This window comes from Dipodomys merriami, unplaced genomic scaffold, assembly GCF_024711535.1.
Source record: "Dipodomys merriami isolate MVZ:Mamm:240054 unplaced genomic scaffold, mDipMer1.0.p SCAF_30, whole genome shotgun sequence".
NCBI lineage: Eukaryota > Metazoa > Chordata > Mammalia > Rodentia > Heteromyidae > Dipodomys > Dipodomys merriami.
The window spans coordinates 6,159,737-6,178,140 of record NW_027204493.1 but is presented as its reverse complement, the minus strand read 5'-3'; the positions used below and the strand labels follow the sequence as shown (position 1 = coordinate 6,178,140).

The 18,404-nt window shown below is 37.2% G+C and overlaps 1 protein-coding gene across 1 annotated transcript in view; it reads left to right on the top strand.

Annotated features, from left to right (window-relative positions):
• Positions 1 to 17,970, top strand: part of C9 (complement C9) — a 42,979-nt gene extending 25,009 nt beyond the window's left edge. The window contains exons 5-11 of the mRNA XM_070041083.1: positions 834 to 972; positions 5,559 to 5,819; positions 7,394 to 7,634; positions 8,996 to 9,136; positions 10,666 to 10,844; positions 14,270 to 14,498; positions 17,604 to 17,970. Coding sequence (XP_069897184.1) covers positions 834 to 972; positions 5,559 to 5,819; positions 7,394 to 7,634; positions 8,996 to 9,136; positions 10,666 to 10,844; positions 14,270 to 14,497 — 1,189 coding nt within the window. The 3' untranslated portion in view covers position 14,498; positions 17,604 to 17,970. The remainder of the gene's footprint in view (positions 1 to 833; positions 973 to 5,558; positions 5,820 to 7,393; positions 7,635 to 8,995; positions 9,137 to 10,665; positions 10,845 to 14,269; positions 14,499 to 17,603) is intronic.
• Positions 17,971 to 18,404: the final 434 nt, after the last annotated feature.

Sequence of the window (18,404 nt, the reverse complement as noted above, 5' to 3'; positions counted from 1 at the left end):
ATAAGTGATAGGTAGAAGATCCATCTTGGTCTGCTTGTTTCAAAACCACTTATTCCACAGATAACCCAGACAGCAATGACCATGTCCTTCAAATTAAGAAAGGCATCCTTCATGAAGAACTACTTCCTGTGCGTGTACTGTTTTGAAACTATAAATCAAACTTAACTTCTTCAGAAAAGTTGAATAAGATTCCTGCTTATGAATTAAAACTTGCCAAATGGAAGGATTTTACTGGAGTAAAAAGAAAGTAGAATTTTTGTAAATTCCTTACTAAGATGCTGAAATTTTTGTGTTCTTTTGAAAAGCATAATAGGAATCACATAAGCCTGAGGGGAATGAGGTTTTTGAGAAGCTATGAGACAGCTGGAAGAAAAGGTTTAAGTTTAAAGAGAAGGAGGGGAGAGAAAAAGAGTCCCAATGTTGATTCATAGATGAAAAATTGCATGCATATGTTACACTGTCCCCCTGAGATGCTCTATTTTCCAGTAATTGAAATTGTTTGTGTTACAACATTGGCTGTTAGTCTGCTGAGAGAGGGTAGTAAGAGCTATATCAGTGGAGTTAAGACTCTAGAACTAAGGCACCCCACATACACTACTTACTGCATTTCTTTCTTTATGTTCTCACCCATGCCCTCTTTGCTGAAACATTTGTAAGGCCCTCCTAAGGTACAATTTCTGCCAGCTACAATGAGCTCAACAAACATGTTCCAGTTCCTGATAATTCCCAGAACATTCTGGGTGATGGTGACATGAGACAATCTCTGGCCACAGTAGGCTACCTTGCCTTAGCTATGGCACTTCCATGGCTGACCCTCTTCTGTTCATTCTCAGGATCAACATTTTGGGAATGGATCCCCTAGGCACACCTTTTGACAATGAGTACTACAATGGGCTCTGTGACCGGGTTCGAGATGGAAACACTTTAACATACTACCGAAGACCTTGGAACTTGGCATTTCTGGCATACGAAGTAAGCAAGGCATTATTTCTGCTTTTAGCTAAGGTTAACGGTAGATACAATGGGACATGCGCAATAAGAATTTAATATGAACATAAAACTCACTTAAAGAAGATGAAGTATAGAAAGATTGGATCTCTCTATTTTTTTATAGTAAAAACAGGGGTTATACCATGGGGGAAGAACATACAAAAGGAACTAAAAAAATCACATAGTACATTATAAATACATTAAAAACAACAGCAATAAAGATAAAACCTCTGTGTCCCTATCTTGAGGTTCATTTCGCTTAGCATCATCTTATATGGTCATATGTACATAGCTTTTGACCTTTTCTGCTTGTCCCAAACATATACTAGTTGTTGCAAATAAGGGAAACCATGGGACCTATGTTTCTTTGGGCCTGGCTTACTTCACTTAATATGATTTTTTTTCCAAGTCTTTCCATTTCCTAACAAATGGGGCAATGTCATTCTTTCTGATGGAGGCTTAGAATTCCATTGTGTATATATGCCACATTTTCTTGATCCATTCATCTACTAAGGAGCATCTGGGTTGGTTCCATATTTTAGCTATGGTAAATAATGCTGCAATAAACAGTTATCTGGTGGCTTTAGTATGGCCTTGTTTGTGATTGTTTGGGTAAATGCCCAAAAGTGAGATTGCTGATCTCTTTACAAACACACAGGCCTTCATACCCCCAGTAAGATTTACCTAGGAATAAAGATATGACTAATAGCTGACCTGTCAAAGATTCACCTGAGAGTCTGCAATAACTGAAAATTATGTTTACACTGATTTCACGTTACCATATTATTTAACTTTTCTTTTTTGATACTTGTCCCCAGGGAAACCTATTCTCCCATTGATTTTCCTTCAGTAGAGGTAGAGGAAACAATGTGTCTATTTTCGCTTACTTCAAGCATCCCTAAACTGGACCTCTCATTCAAAGAGGTAATACATACTCCCTTCAGAAATGTCTTCTTTTATCCAAGTAAGAGATAATAAAGAAGAGTAATTAGCTTACTCTGAACCAAGTTATAATATTCTGTTTCTTGAAATGGTCTTGTTAGTTCCTAGCTTATCTGGTTATTACGATGTTGTAGATGACATCAAACTGAAGCTCCTTCGCTCTGCTGTGGATGTTAAAAACTTTCAAACCTAGACCATTTGATTTAAAATACTTTTTGCAAGTGACAACAGTGTTATATTTTTGTGTATCTATGTCCAGAATAAAATCAGTTCCCCACAAATCCAAAAGAAACTTTTGAGTGGTAAATGTTTCTACAATATGCTTACCTCCTTTAAGCAAAAACCTTTTATGAGATAATAGTTTACCTAAAAATATTTTCTTGAATAGAAAACACCATACATAATAACCCTGGCCATCATTGACAAGACAAAAGTTATTGTTGTGCTGTTGTTACTTTATCTTGAGTTCTTAAATCTGAATCTTACAATGTCCCTATCTTCAGCACTGTGACCAGATTCTTAGCTGCTCTATAGAAGTGATCATTGAACTGAAAAAAAAAAGTGATAATTGTGTGATAGACAGAGTGAGGGCTGAGGAAACTCCCAGGATTGGCCTTAAGTAAGCACCATTCCATCTACCCACAACCCTGGAAATACGTTTCAGCACTTCATAATGTTTTAGATTTTTAGAAAGGGGACATTGGTAATTCTATTACTGTGTTAATAAGAAGTGACAAAAGTAGGCATTCTTATATTGATAATGATCTCACAGGAGAAGATTCTTTTTAGCCCTTGAATGTGAGGTTCGCTGGGTCTTATTGTCTGTGACTTTATTCTGTTAGACTACTTTTCATCTGCACCTAAGTTGTTGGAAGTTTTTATTTTTTAATCATAAAAAGATATTGATGCTTGTTAAATGTTACTTATGCATACATTTGAATAATTATACATTTTTAATTTTTATTTCATCAGTGTAAAAAATTACTGACTTGCAAATTTGAGCTAACCTTGCTTCTTAGGAGTAAATCTGGCTAGATAGTGATAATGATCATCTTAATGCATCATTGAATTGAGTCTGTTTGTAATTTACTGAGCATATACATGCATTTTCATCATGGATCTCAGCCTATAATTTTCTTTTCTGGTGATGTTCCCCTCTGCTTGATATGAGAGTGATGCTGATTTTATAGAATGAATTTGGAAATATTTTAGTTTCTACTTTTCTTTGGAAAAAGTTTTAAGAAGATAGGTATTGGTTGTTCAAGTGTTTTGCGGAACTTAACAGTAAGGCTTCAGGTTCTTAGAGGATTTTCTTTTGTGGAAAACATGCCACTGCTAATTCAATCACGTTATTCATTATTTACCTAACAGATTTTCTATTTCTTTCTTATTAAATCTTCATAGATTGCATACTTTTAGGAATTTATTCACCTCCTCTAAGATATCTTATCTGGTGCATAATCCTTTATTTTCCTTAGTTACAGTAGCAATGTCCCCATTTTTCAGTTTTACTTATTTGAGTCTTTTATTCTTTTGTTTTGTATATGGATCTGGTTAAAGATTTGATGATTTTATTTATTTTTTTACAAAATCAGCTCTTAGTGTTCTTTATCTTTTCTATTTCATTTATTTCTTATCTTTATGATTTTATTTCTTCCAATGGCTTTAGGCTCAGTTAATTTTTCCCTTTTTAGTTTCTTTAGGTGTAATATTAGGTTATTTAAGATCTCTCTCTTTTTTTGTGTGGTCGTGAGGCTTGAACTTGGGGCCTGGGTGCTGTCCCTCAGCACTTCAGCTCAAGGCGAGTGCTCTACCACTTGAGTCAGAGTGCCAATTCTGGCTTTCTGGTGGTTTATTGGAGATAAGAGCCTCATGGCCCTTCCTGCCCAGGCTGGCTTTGACCATGATCCTCAGATCTCAGCCTCCTGAGTAGCTAGGATTACATTGTGAGCCACCAGAACCCGGCAAGATCTTCTTTTTTTTTTTTTTATTGTGAAAATACTGTACAGAGGGGTTACAATTACATGGGCAAGATAATGAGTACATTTCTTTTTTTTGGGGGGGGGGAGGTCCGGTCATGGGGCCTGAACTCCGGGCCTGGGTGCTGTCCCTGAGCTCTTCAGCTCAAGGCTAACGCTGTACCACTTGAGCCACAGCGCCACTTCCGGCTTTTTTTCTTTATGTGGTGCTGAGGAATCGAACCCAGGGCCTCAGGCATGCAAGGCAAGTGCTCTACCACTGAGCCACCTTCCCAGCCCCATGAATACATTTCTTATCAAGCATTGTAGCCTCCTCCTTTGTTTCCCCTTCTCATCCCTTCCCATCCTCCCTCCGCCACACCACCCAATCCTTCCCCCCTTTCCCCCCCCCCCACCAAAGTTGTAAAGTTCGTTTTCGACATAACACTTGTACATCTCATTGTTGCAATGGGTAAGCAAATCGTTTAAATAGGGATACAGGTGGACTCATTGCAACAAAGATCTTTTGATATAAGCATCTATCACTAAAAACTTCCTTCTTAGAATTGGATTTGTTGGATTCTGTAAGTTTTGACATGTGTTCGCATTGTTACTGATGTTAAGACATTTTTGTTTGTTTGTTTTTGTTGTTGTTGTTTTCTGGCCAGTCGCGGGGCCTGAACTCTGGGCCTGGGCACTGTCCCTCAGCTCTTCAGCTCAAGGCTAGGGCTCTACCACTTGAGCCACAGCACCACTTCCAGCTTTTTCTGCTTATGTGATGCTGAGGAATCGAACCCAGGGCCTCATGCTAGCAAGGCAAGCACTCTACCACTGAGCCACCTTCCCAGCCCTGTTGTTAAGATATTTTTATGTGTTTTTTTTTTTTTAGTTTATACTCTGAATCTTGATTGTGCAGGAGCATGTGGTTAAATATATATGTGTGTGTGTGTGTATGTATGTATATATATATATGGAATTATAGGGTTCAGCTTCTAGACTAGAAAATAAGGATACATCATCAAGGATTTCTATAAGGATTCAGTGGGATAGATCATTTTCCTTCTTACTTACATTCAAGGTAGGACTTCCCGTAATGCCTGGGCTGGGATCCTCTTCCTTATGCTTTCTCCGGGGATGACAATTGGGTGTCACGGTGATGAGCCATTGTACATCTCTCACAACTGGGATAACAGGCCAACACAGCTACAGTTAGCCACCATAGCCAGGCACTGATTGAAAGGAAGTCTCATGAACTTTTGTGCCTGGGCTAGCGTTAAAAAACAACTTCTTAATCTCTGCCCCTCCCAAGTAGTTAGGCTTATAGTCTTTTTTTCTTTTCTTTTTTTTTTATTATTTTTTTTAACGTGGCTGGGAAAGAGAGAGAGCAAGAAAAGAACAGAGAGTGAGCTAGAATAGAACAGAGAGAGCAAGAAAAGAGCAGCAAGAGCAAGAGCAAGAGCAAGAGCAAGAGAGGGGTAAGAACAGAGAGAGAGCAGAGAGCTAGAAAAGAGCAGCAAGAGCTAGAAACGAACAGAGAGAGAAAAGGGCAGGCTTATAGTCTTGAGTACCATGCATGGCCATCCCTTTCATGCCTCATTTCTGTACTCTATTGCCTCTTAAATAACTTATTTTTGTTTGTGTTTAACATACTTCATTATATTCTTTTAGACTAAGGTTGATAAAAACTTCAGGACTGAAAATTATGAAGAAGAGATTGAAATATTCACTACAATCATGCAAGAGAAGATATCAAGTTTCAATGCAAATTTAGCTATAAAATTAACACCCACAGAAGCAAACAAAAATAATGCTGAAGAAACTACTGAAAAGAAAGAGTCCTCAAAGTCTGAACATTTCTCCAGCGATCTGAAATTTTCATATTTCAAAAATGAAACTTACAAACGATTGTGGTCATATTCTTCAAGTAAGGTAAGAGCAAAAAGTAATAAGACTATCATAAAATATATTTCACACTAACAAGCATGTTCTATAGTAATTTAAAGCAACTTTGTCGCTGGAACAAACACCAGGAAGTAAAAAGAGCAAGGGGAGAAAACTCAGATGGGACCTTAGAGAGTAGATAATAATAAGATGTTTAGTATTAGTGAGCAGAGAATGTTTTCCAAGAATTTAATTTGTTCCTTTTGACTGAGCCTGTAGTTAGAGACCATTTAAATCCTGCGATCATCCCAATCATCATAAAGAATTAAACTGAGGAATTCTGATTATTTATTGAACTTACATAATCAACATGTTTCTAGAATGCAAAAAGCTTAGTTCCATGTTCCTATGCACCAAAATGTACATTTAAAAAGAAATAAATATTTTAAATGCCCTCACAATTATCACATGTTAACTATAGCAATGGTAGGTGAACCTCCAAAGATCCATCTACAAAATCATGCTAAACTTTCAGTTTAGTTTTGGCTTAGAACAAGAAAAGCCATTGAAGTACCAGGTTCACTGCCTTAGTTTTCTCATGGAAATCAAAGGCGTCATCCTTGGCCTTGGCAATATTTAACTGTTGAATTGTGGAAATGAACTTGAGATTCATAGTTTAAAATATTGTTTCTCCTAGCTCCATCATTAAAGTCTAAAAAGACATAGGAAAAAAACAGAGCAACTACAGATCTACATTCTTAGTAAAGATGGAGGAGACTATTTGTGGGGTTTGGGGCAAATAACTTAATTCATAACTTTCAATCAGTTTCCTCATCTACAAAATAAGAAAAGATTGACTCTTCTATATGTGTACATTTCTTCCTGTTGGCAATAGTTTCACATCAACTTAATGAGGTGTATTTTTCTTACAATAAAATGCAAAGACTTTAAATAATAGTTCTATGAATTTGATCATTTGATACACCTTCGCAGGCACAAAGATATAGAGCATATCTCTTCAATCAAGATGTAGAACACTTTGACCACACTAAGAGATCTTCATGATTATCATCACTGAATAGATTTCTCTGTTCTAGAACTTTATATAAATGGAATCATGCAGTACATATTCCTTTGGGTATCACTTCTGCCACTCAACATATTTCTGATATTTATTTATTTTGTTGTATGTATCAGTTGTTGTTGTTTTTAATTTTGATTGCTGGCTAGTATGTCATTGTACAGACATGCCATAGTTTATTATCAACTCCCCTGCTGATGGGCATTTAGTGGTTAGTCTCTCTAGTGGAAAAAAGTTGTATCTCATGGTCACTACTGAATACTCTATTCCTCTGGAAATAAATGTTGTGCTTTTTAAAAATTTTAATGTTATTATCAAGGTGATGTACAGAGGGGTTACAGTAACATATGTAAGGTACTAAGTACATTTCTTGTCAAACTTGTTACCATCTCCCTCATTTTTCTCCTACTTTTCATCCTCCTAATCTGCCCCCAGGTTGGACAGTTCATTTCTAATATATTGTTTTGTGAGTATTGTTGCATTGGTTCGTCCTTTGCCCTTTGTCTCTTATCACTCTCTTCTCAACTCCTCTCCAACAAAGGGAAAACAGTTTCTGTATGTGAAAGGAGTTGTTCAGCTGGGAAAATTTTTGATGAGAAATCGCAATGTTGTGTTGACACAAACTTTCCTGGATGATATAGAAGCTCTGCCAACCACCTATGCAAAGGGAGAATACTTCGGGTTTCTGGAAACCTATGGAACCCACTATAGTAGCTCAGGGGCTGTTGGAGGACTTTATGAACTAGTGTATGTTTTGGATAAAGCCTCCATGAAAGAGAAAGGTATGCTTTGAATTTGAATTCTGACTACAAATATTATCTTGACTGAACATCATTCCTTTGTTCACATCTTCCAATATTGAAAGCCTTTAGAACACAGAATCTACATGTCTGCTTTGAAAGAACTTTCAGGTGTCCCTTGTCGCCTAGAACCCTATCAAAAACCACACTAATATCTGCCTTGAATAAACATAATGACTCAGTAGTATCAGTGATTGCATTACAAGCTAACATCTGCTAGACGAAGATGCTGCTATGAGTAAAATAATATTAAAAGGTGAAAGAAAGCTCAAGAATTACAATTTACACAGCATATTACTTAAACATTAGCCATATTCAACTTACATATGATGGCTATCCTTCAAATTATTCAGCATTACAAAGAGAATTTTTATATATTTTTTTTCTTAGGAGAGGAAGAAGTAATATCATATGAATCTTGCTTCTTAAATCAATGATGGAAATTAATTTTTGCTCATATGATGATAGTTGTAATGTGGTGGTGGTTAAAAGAAGTCCATTTTGAGGAGGTTCTGGCAACACTTGATTGTGTGTGTGTGTGTGTGTGTGTGTGTGTGTGTGTGTGTGTGTGTGTGTGTGTGTGATCTGAGTGAGTGTACTGGGGCTTTTCTCTGCTTGAGATTAACACTCTACCACTTGAGCCCACAGCTCTACTTCCCATTTCCTGGTGGTTAATTGGAGATAAAGAGTCTCGTGATCTTTCCTCCCAGGCTGGCTTTGAACCATGATCCTCAGATCTCAGGCTCATGAGTAGCTAGGATTACAGGCATGAGCCACCAGCACCTAGGAGCAAAAAGATTCCTTGTGATCAGGAGCTCAAAGCCAGCATAGGCAAAGCAGAAGAGCGTTTGAAACCAACTTATGCAAAAAGCCTGATACTCTATCTGAAAGCAAAGATACTGAGAATGTGGCTCACGTGGTAGATTCCCCCTGCCCTCCCCACCCCCACCCCTGTCCCTGCCCTCCCCACCCCTGCCTAGCAAGTAAGAGCCTTTGAGTTCGTCACCAGTACTGCCATGCTCTGGAGTTCTGTTACCAGTGTGTTGTGCCCTACATGACAGGTAGATACAAAGTGACTTGTTAATATGCTTTAATTATTTATTTTGTGAGTGATTATGATCTTTGCCACTAAACTGACAAGTAAAGGCAAAAGAAATCCTGTAGATTCTTATGCCAAGACAAGACAAAACAATAGGGCAGACATAAATGTTGTATTTGAATTCAGTCAATAATGATGTCTAGGATCCCTGTAAGTATATTTGTTACAAAATAGCTAAAACTGGAATTTATTTAGGAGGTTAATAAACATCATCTAATTCTTTTCAAATAAATGCCTGAAACAGGTATTGAAGTAAGTGATATAAAAAGATGTCTTGGGTACAGTCTGGATGTATCTCTCAGTATTCCTGGAGTCTCTGATGGCCTTGAAGTCAAAGGAGCAGTTAACAAGAATGATTGTGTGAAGAGGGGTGAGGGTAAAATCGGTAAGTGTGGCCTAACTTAATAGGTTAATAATGCTGGAGATGGGCTGGGAAGGTGGCTCAATGGTAGAGTGCTTGCCTTTCATGCATGAGGCCTGGGTTGGATTCCTCAGTACCACATAAGAAGAAAAAGACGGAAGTGGCGCTGTGACTCAAAGGCCTTGAGCTAAAGAGCTGAGGGACAGTGCCCAAGCCCAGTTCAGGCCCACGACCAACAAAAATAAATAAATAGTAATTCTCGGGACAGGTATCAAAGGCACTGTCCTCTCACTTGAGTGCTCCTGCCTTCTCTATATTGTCTACTCTATTTAGAAAAATTAAAATTGCTTAAGGACATTTTAAGCTGGACATGGTGGTGCATGCCTGTCATCTCAGCAATAACAAGGTGGACTCAGAAGGATGACAAGTTCAAGACCAGCCTGGGACCTATAGCAAGACCTTGTCTCCAAAAACCAACAACAAAGCAAACAAAAGAAGTATATTATCTTTGCAGCAGTTTCTGAACCACACTGAACACAGATATTTGTCCGTGTCACAGATAATACTTTTACATATGATCACACAGGTTGTGGGGCAGCTCTCAGGGCTGTCATTCACAGGGGCACATTGTGAATTTATGTTTATTATGCAAATTATATTTATTATGTGTATTTATTTATTATACAGTCTGTATTTATTTATTCACATATTTATTATATGGAACACAAGTAACCTTGTAAAAAAAAGTTTTCTATTCCCTCCTTAATTTTACCAGGGTTTGAATGGCCTGGTGACAGTTTCATGTCTATTAACAAAGGAGACATACAAAGCCATCGCCTCAGCCCAAACATGCTCTGTACCTCATAGCCCTAATCTTTCCTTAATATCAAATTACTGCATAATTTTTTTAAATTACAAGTTACATAGTCTATGTGTATACATATGATGATAAACGATGAATTCTCAATATACTTAAATCATCTGTACCCTTTTTTTGTACGTTTGCCAGCCCTGGGGCTTGAACTCAGGACCTGGTAGCTGATTCTAAGCTTTTGTGCTCAAGGCTAGCATTCTATCACTTGAGCCATAGCTCCACTTCCAACCTTTTGATTACTTGGTGATGAAAGTCTCATAGTCTTTCTTGCCCAGGCTGGCTTCAAATCACAATCCTTAGATCTCAGCCTCCTGAGTAGCTAGTAGTCACCAGCACCCAGCAACTGCACATATTTTTTGAGACAGCATTTTTTTATGAGCCCAAGCAGATCTGAAAATTATGATCCTCCTATCTCAGCCCAAATGCTGAGATTACAGGGGTGTGCCACCACATTATTTTCATATGTATCATTTTTCTCTAGAAAAAAGAAGAGATGATTGAAGTCTACAATTGGTTGCTGAGAAAAAGATTTTGGAGAGAAAATTTCATAATTAATATTTATAATTAAAATTCAATAAACTTATACCAAAAATACTCAATATAAGTGTACCAAATGGCATCTTGATGATAGATCATAGAACTATGAATGCATCTGTGAAAGTCTTCCTTCTCTTCTCAGTAAATATCACCCGTGAGAACTTCATTGATGATGTGATTTCCCTCATAAGAGGAGGAACCGGAAAATACGCATTCGAACTGAAGCAAAAGCTTCTCAAAGGAGCCAAGGCCATTGACGTGACTGACTTTGTAAACTGGGCCTCTTCCCTAAGCGATGCTCCCGTGCTCATCAGTCAAAAAGTAAGGAGTATTTTATTTTTAAATAAAAGACCATAATGCTTTCTTGTTAGAGCCACCATTGGTTCGCATGAAGCGTTGGCATGGTGTGAAAGAGATGTGAACCTTCAAATGCATAGTACAAAGTCGATGCCGAACAATAGTTCACTCCCATTTGCCCTTGCCCTTGGTTCTCCCTTGTTTCCTCTGCATATCACATGACCACTTCTAATACAGGAGAACCTCATTGAAGAGGTTTTTTGCTTTGTTTTGTTTTGTTTTTAAGGAATTGATCACAAAATTTCTATGAAAGCAAGATGAGACATTCTTATCATGGGGAGTTTACGCCTCCTCTTCCTCATTCTCCTTCTTCTTCTCCTCCTCCTCGTCCTTCTCCTCATTCTTTTTTTTCTTCTTCTTTTTGTCTATCATGGGGCTTGAACTCTGGGCCTGGGTGCTGTCCCTCAGCTCTTCAGCTCAAGGCTAGAACTCTCCCACTTGAGCCACAGCACCACTTCTGGCTTTTTCTGCTTATGTGGTGCTGAGGAATCGAACCCAGGGCTTCATGCATGCAAGGCAAGCACTCTACCACTGAGCCACCTTCCCAGCCCCTCTTGCTCATTATTTAAGGATTAAGCTATGTTTTTCAGGTTGGTCTGAAACTCTTGGGCTTAAGCAATTCTCCTGTCTCAGACTCCTGAGTAGATGGGACAACAGCTATACCACTTTTCCATCTTAACTGTAGTAGTTTTAAACTTATAAATCCCTTGGAATTCACTTTTGTGCTTATTTCTAAGGGATAAAACATGTTATCATTGTAAAGAGATGAATGCCATTGTTACTTAGCTGCATCTGTCCACACTAACCAAAAAGGGTAAATATTTTTCCTTATTTCATCTTTGACCTCTGATATTATTACAAAATGTTTTTTTCTTTTACTTCCTTTTGTAGTTTTCAGTTTTCCACATCTGCTTTATAATTTTCTTCCTTTTGGTTAACTTTATTTCCCCCCCTCTACTTCAGTGTGATTAGCCTGAGTTTCAGAAATGCTACTATTGACAGTACCAATAAAACTTTATTTACTCAATCTATTTACAAAGTAAGTGAAGCCACCAAAAACATTTATACGAGGGAAGAGCTCAAAAGACGAAAACTGAACATTCTTTTTTTAGACTATAGAAACACAACCATTTGTATCTGTAAGACTTCAAATATATTCCCAAAGTAGGACAGAGAGGGAGAAAACAAATGACCACATTAGTAGATTTCTATATAAAAATAAACTCAGAAGTTTCCTTTATCTTATTAAATTTTATTTAAATTCATGACCTTGTTTGGCAGAGCTGGAGATTGAACCAGGGCCTTGAAAATCTAGGGCAAGTGCTCTGAGCTTTCCAACCTTTAAATGCATTATCTTGAACACAGTAACTTAAATCTATGGTGGAAGACTTAACATAAGGGAAGAATGTTGATTCAGGTAGACATTTACATCTGGATGGACTTCAAGAGTGGCTTATTTTCTTGTCTCTACAAAGCAAATCTAACGGTCCTTGTTCAGATGCAACAAAGACTGTTCTCCAGGGAGGTCATGATAATAGTCCAGAGATGACATTTTCAATCTCACACAAATAAAGCATAGTTTTAGTTGTAGTAAAAACTATTCAAAAACTTTATCAACTTAATTGGCACCATCCTGTTAGATGGACTTCCACTCTTAGAAGCAACTGCTTATGCCTCAGTATAAGAAGATATTCTTCCTATACTATCAGTATAAATTTTCCAGGATGAAAAGCCTGGCCTTTTTCACATCAATGAAATGATGTGAAAAGAAATGAAACTTATGGAGTCCCACAAGCCATTTTTTATATATGGTTGGAAATTACCTCTTCCTCCTCTTCTTCCTCCTCTTCTTCCAGTTTATGAGGTTGAAAAATAATGATTTTATCAACGTTGCATACACTGTTGCATACAGTATAATTATTTTGCATGTCTGAAAGAAATCTAAACGGGGCTTAATATCAAGCTATGTCCATTTATTTGTGCTTTAGCAAGTTTTATGATAGATTAAAACCACTGAAAACATATCTACAAATGGTAGAAAAATAAAAAACTTAGGGAGCATAGGGATCAAAAAAATTGTTTTCTTAGTAGAAAGCCAAAGTTTATTAGAAAAAGATGTGACTTCCCTAGAAAACTTCAAGAAATGCATTTTAGTTCCCTTTTGTCTAGTGGGATTTTTGCTTTCAGAATTTGAGCCTGCTCTGAAACTGCTGCTACCGGCTGTCCTTCATCTTTATATCTTTGAATATCATTTATGTTTTCTTTTCCCTTTAAATTCTCTTTCCTCTGTAACTCTATAATCCTGTATCTCAGATTATCTGGCCTTGACTTTCCCTTGAAGGATGAAACAAGATAAATTCCTTTTGTCACAAATTCAAAATTGCTCCACCACACACTTATGATGCTCATGTCAATGTAGCAATGTTGGGAAGAAAGTTTCTCCCAAATGAATACAACATTCTTGAAATTAGAATTCTTTGTATTCATCTATGAAAACTCCACTAGTGGATACCTGTGTTAACTGTAGATGCTGTTGATGTGTCTGGACATGAGTCCATTCTCTCTTAAAAGTGTCACAATTAACTTTGCCTGTTTAAAGCTTCTTACTCTTTTTTTTTTCTTTTTTTTGGGGGGGGGTCCGGTCGTGGGGCCTGAACTCTGGGCCTGGGCGCTGTCTCTCAGCTCTTCAGCTCAAGGCTAGCGCTCTACCACTTGAGCCACAGCGCCACTTCTGGCTTTTTTCTTTTTGCTTATGTGGTGCTGGGGAATGGAACCCAGGGCCTCAGGCATGAAAGGCAAGTGCTCTACCACTGAGCCACCTTCCCAGCCCCAGCTTCTTACTCTTTTAATGGTAATTGTCCTCTTTTATCCTTTTGATTTTGAAGTGTGACCTCCATGAAAGCAGACATCATGACTAATTTTGTTTGATTTGTGTGTGTGTAAGTGTATGAGAGAGAGAGAGACAGAGAGAGACAGACAGAGATTGAGAGAGAGAGAGAGAGAGAGAGAGAGCTGAAGTTTGAACTCAGGTATTTGAGCTCTTACTTGGCTTTGTCATTCAAAGCTGATGTTCTACCCTGTGAGCCTCACCTCCACATCTAGCTTTTTCCTGATAAGAGGTTCTAATATTTGTCTGCCTGGGCTGGCTTTGAATGGTGTTCTTCAAATCTCATCCTCCTGAGTAGCTAGGATTACAGGTGTGGGTCAGTAGCTCGTACTGCATCATGACTAATTTTGATGATTAAATGTTCTTAACTGTGAACATCACATCAATAGTAAGCATTCAATAAATTTTTGTTGAATTGGTGAATAAATGATGAAAGAAAGAGCATTTTACAAGTGCTTCAGTAGAAAAAAGGTCTACCATGTACTACTTGGCTTTCTTGAAGCTATCTCCTATATATAATCTGGTTCCTGTGAATATAAAAGATGCACATATGAAGAAACAAAATTTGGAAAGAGCCATTGGAGACTATGTTGATGAATTCAGTCCAACAAAATGCTCCCCATGCCAAAATGGAGGCACTGTGATCCTGCTAGACGGAGAGTGCGTGTGTTCCTGCCCATCCGCCTTCAAGGGGCTTGCCTGTGAAATCAAGAAGCATCAACTGTCTTAAGGTGAGACCTTATTCTGATGTTATAAAGAACATAAATTATCATGTTGGGTTAACTGAATATGAAGATGAGTTCTAAAATTGATTTGTAGTAAATTGGATTATCCATTTAAGAAGTGAAGATTGAGTAAGTGGTGAAAATGGATAAAGCAGCCTTTATGTGTCATTTTTTTTTATGTGTCATTTTAACATCTTTTACCTTTATATTTCTGAACAGAAGTATGGAAAATCAGAACTATTATAACATAGTTATAAAAATGCTTAAAGAAAACATTTAAGAATGTAAATATCCAGCTACTCTAGAATTAAGAAATATCACTGTATAGCTTACATACTTTATGTGGAATTATATCCAATGTGTAATGTACAAAAAGCAGTAGATGTAAACATATGTACTTCGCAATTGTCATTTTGTTTTGATTTTTTTAGAAAAGCAGTAATAGATCCAACAGAGTACTTTGTATCACATTTCTTCTCCTAGGGGAAAAAAAAAAAAAGCTAGTTGCTATTCTCTACTTTTTTGTTTTTTGGTCAATTGTGGGTCTTGAACTTTGGGCCTGGGTGTTGTCCCTGAGCTCTTCAAGCTCAAGGCAAGCACTCTACTACTTGAGCCACAGCACCACTTCCAGTTTTCTGTTGTTAATTCGAGAGAAGACTCTCATGAACTTGTCCTGCTCAGGCTGGCTTTGAACTGTGATCCTTAGATCTCAGCCTCCTGAGTAGCTAGGATTACAGGTGTGAATCACCAGCTCCTAGCTGTTTATTCTCTATTTTTAACTTCACTAAACATCTGGCTGAAGAAAACTATGATTCTGCCTTGCATTTTAAAGCAAATTCTCTGGCATCATGTAATTTAGTTTATACAAAGAATGGCTTTAGCTATCTCATACCAAGAGGATCTTGATAGATAAGTGAACTTATCTATCTTATTTAGCCCTAGTCATCTCAAGATTAGTTCATGAGATTTACATTCCAGGGTCATCACAACTCCCATCCCTAAGCAAACACAATTTCTTGTAACAATATGTCTGAAACACGTAAGTGATTCCCTCAAACAAAGGTTTGAAGCCTCAGATTTATCAATCAATCACATGTTTATTTCTTATGGTAAAATTTTTAGTATTTTTTGTAACTTCCTCGTAAACATACTTTAAAATTCTGATAAAGGAATAGAATATGGTTTACAATTTAACTTGAACTTCAAAAGTATTGGCTTACAAAAATACATACTAACTCTGTCTCTCATTTAGTTAAGGTGTCAGTCAGTACAGTGTGTGGCATTTCCAAAAGCATCTATACTCTCCCAGAATACCTGTTCTTTGGTTCTCTAGCTTTTTAGATTTTCTTTTTCCTTCTCTGTACATGGATGGTTTCTTAGTGATTTGTTCTGTTTGAACATTTAATTTTTCACTTTTGCGAATCTTTTGAAATTACATTTCTACAATTTCTATTTGGTTCTTTTTCAAGCCTGTTTTTGATGTTGTTTCATACTATTGTTTTCCAAGACTACAGGGTTTTTCTGACTCTTTCGCTTACTTACTTATTTATTTATTTATTTATTTTTGGGGTCCAGTCATGGGGCCTGAACTCTGGGCCTGGGCGCTGTCCCTCAGCTCTTCAGCTCAAGGCTAGCGCTCTACCACTTGAGCCACAGCACCACTTCTGGCTTTTTTCTTTTTGCTTATGTGGTGCTGAGGAATCGAACCCAGGGCCTCATGCATGCAAGGCAAGTGCTCTACCACTGAGCCACCTTCCCAGCCCTGACTCTTTTGTTTAGTTAATTGGTTATATTAAATTGTACACAGGGTATTTGTTACCCTGTCAATTCCGTATATTCATTTAATGTACTTCAATCATATTTACCCTATCTTCAAATGAGTTAAATATACTCATGGGGAAATCTCATTAAAGATTCTCCCAGTACTTATTGTTTCTGTCATGCAATTCTCTGCTAAGTCTATCAACTTGCTATCAAGGTATTTTTTTCTTTAGTACTTAGTAGTTTTTAATTACTAGGTTAGTGATTAGTGGAAATTATTTCTTATGGGAATCTATCTTCCCTAGGTAGTGAAGATATTTCTAGGGTTAATTTGCTTCTTGAGATGTCAGATTCTTATAAGTTTTTAATGCAAATTTCCTGGCTCAAATTCTACATTTTGTTTCCCTCCTCCAATATACTTTACTACTTTTCTAGTATCTTCTACTGGAATTCTTATACCTAACTCAAGATGGCCTATCAGTTCCTTGCTGAGAGATTAGACCACAATGAAATCTTTCTTGCTGCACCTTTTTTATTCCCCACAAGGAAGCTCTTCCAGGCATCCATGTTTCTCTAGGAAACACAATAGAGGCTTGTCTCTTAACAATCATGAGACAAAAACCCCTAACATAATTTCTTTCTATCTCCATATTATTTATTTAGCCTCGAATGATTCTCAATTTGTCTTCTCTTGACTACTCCAGCCTCACTCTTTCTCTTTTAGATCAGTGATCATTAAACTGGCTGTTAGGCTCTGGGTATGATAACACATGCCTATGATTTCAGAGTCTAAAAGGCTGATATAGGACACTCATAAGTTTTGAGGCCAATCTGGGCTATATGATGAGATCCTGTCTCAAAACAAACAACAAAGAAAAACACTAAGTAAAACAAATGTCCATCTTGAGTCAATTAAACTAGAATTTATATGGCTTCTTCACCTTGCTTTCTTTTTCTTCTTTCTTCTTTCTTCTTCATCCACTAGTTATTATTATCTGTAGCCAGGATATATAAACAAAGCAAAACCAAAACAATTTCTCTCCTGAATCAAGCCAAATAGCTTTTTTCTGATTTCCCCAGGAACTAGCTCTCCGTGATGCTTTATGAACACATTAACTTTGCTATACCAACACTCCTTACATTTACCCTACACATGATGAATATCCACTTCCAGCCTGGAAATACACCTATGATTACATCTTTACCCTCATCATTCTAATCCCAGCACTTTTATAGTACGATAATGTACGGTACACAGGATGAAGGAATGAATACCTGGAGGAGAGGATGACCCAAAGTTGAAGTACTCCTAATCATTAACATTTGATAATAATATTTTGTCTTTTTCAGATTCACCAGTCCTTCCTTGTTAAAAAAAAAAAAAATGGAGCCGTGGCTTCCCTGGACCCAGAGAAGGAAAATAATAACAGAAATTTCCATGTTAAATTTCTACCGTTGGACATCATCTTTGCTGGGAAGTAAAAAGTGACACACTTGATGAAAATTCTACCAACCTCTGCAATCTTCTCTCTCATAGGTCTACAATGCCTGTTTTTCTCCTCTTAAACTCCTATAATGTTCCCATTTTTTATTCTCTCATGAAAATCAGCAATAAAATATTCCAGGACTGCTTTTTCCCACAGGCAATGCCAATCTCTTGCTAATAAAACAAAATTAAATTAAAAACAGAACGTTGGTTTAAAAGACTTTAAAGTAATTGCCAGACTGCTTTGTGTGATTAATATATTCTGCCAGTTCCATTCCCAAGCCTATGCCTTGCAATTTAGCTCTTATTTACATAGTTGTTTCATTTGGTTGTTCATTTATATGTAGATGCATGCATTTGGCAGGTTCTGGCCATGCTCAGCACTCTGTCCTCATTAGGTTCAGCTGTCCCACTTAACTCTACATGTCTTGAAAAAAAGTGTGCTGTTTTGGAGCCAAGCATTGTTAGTCTAAATCAATTGCCTCTATTTTACAAATAAAACCCACCCGGCAATTTTGTACCTTCAAATTTAATACCTAGCCACATGAATTGTATAAGGTAAGGCTATTCAAACAAGGAGCTGATTAAAACTGGCTGTACTGTCTTATTCATTAGATGTCACAATCTTCAGGACTTGAGGAATTTTGAAAAAGTCTGAGAACTCT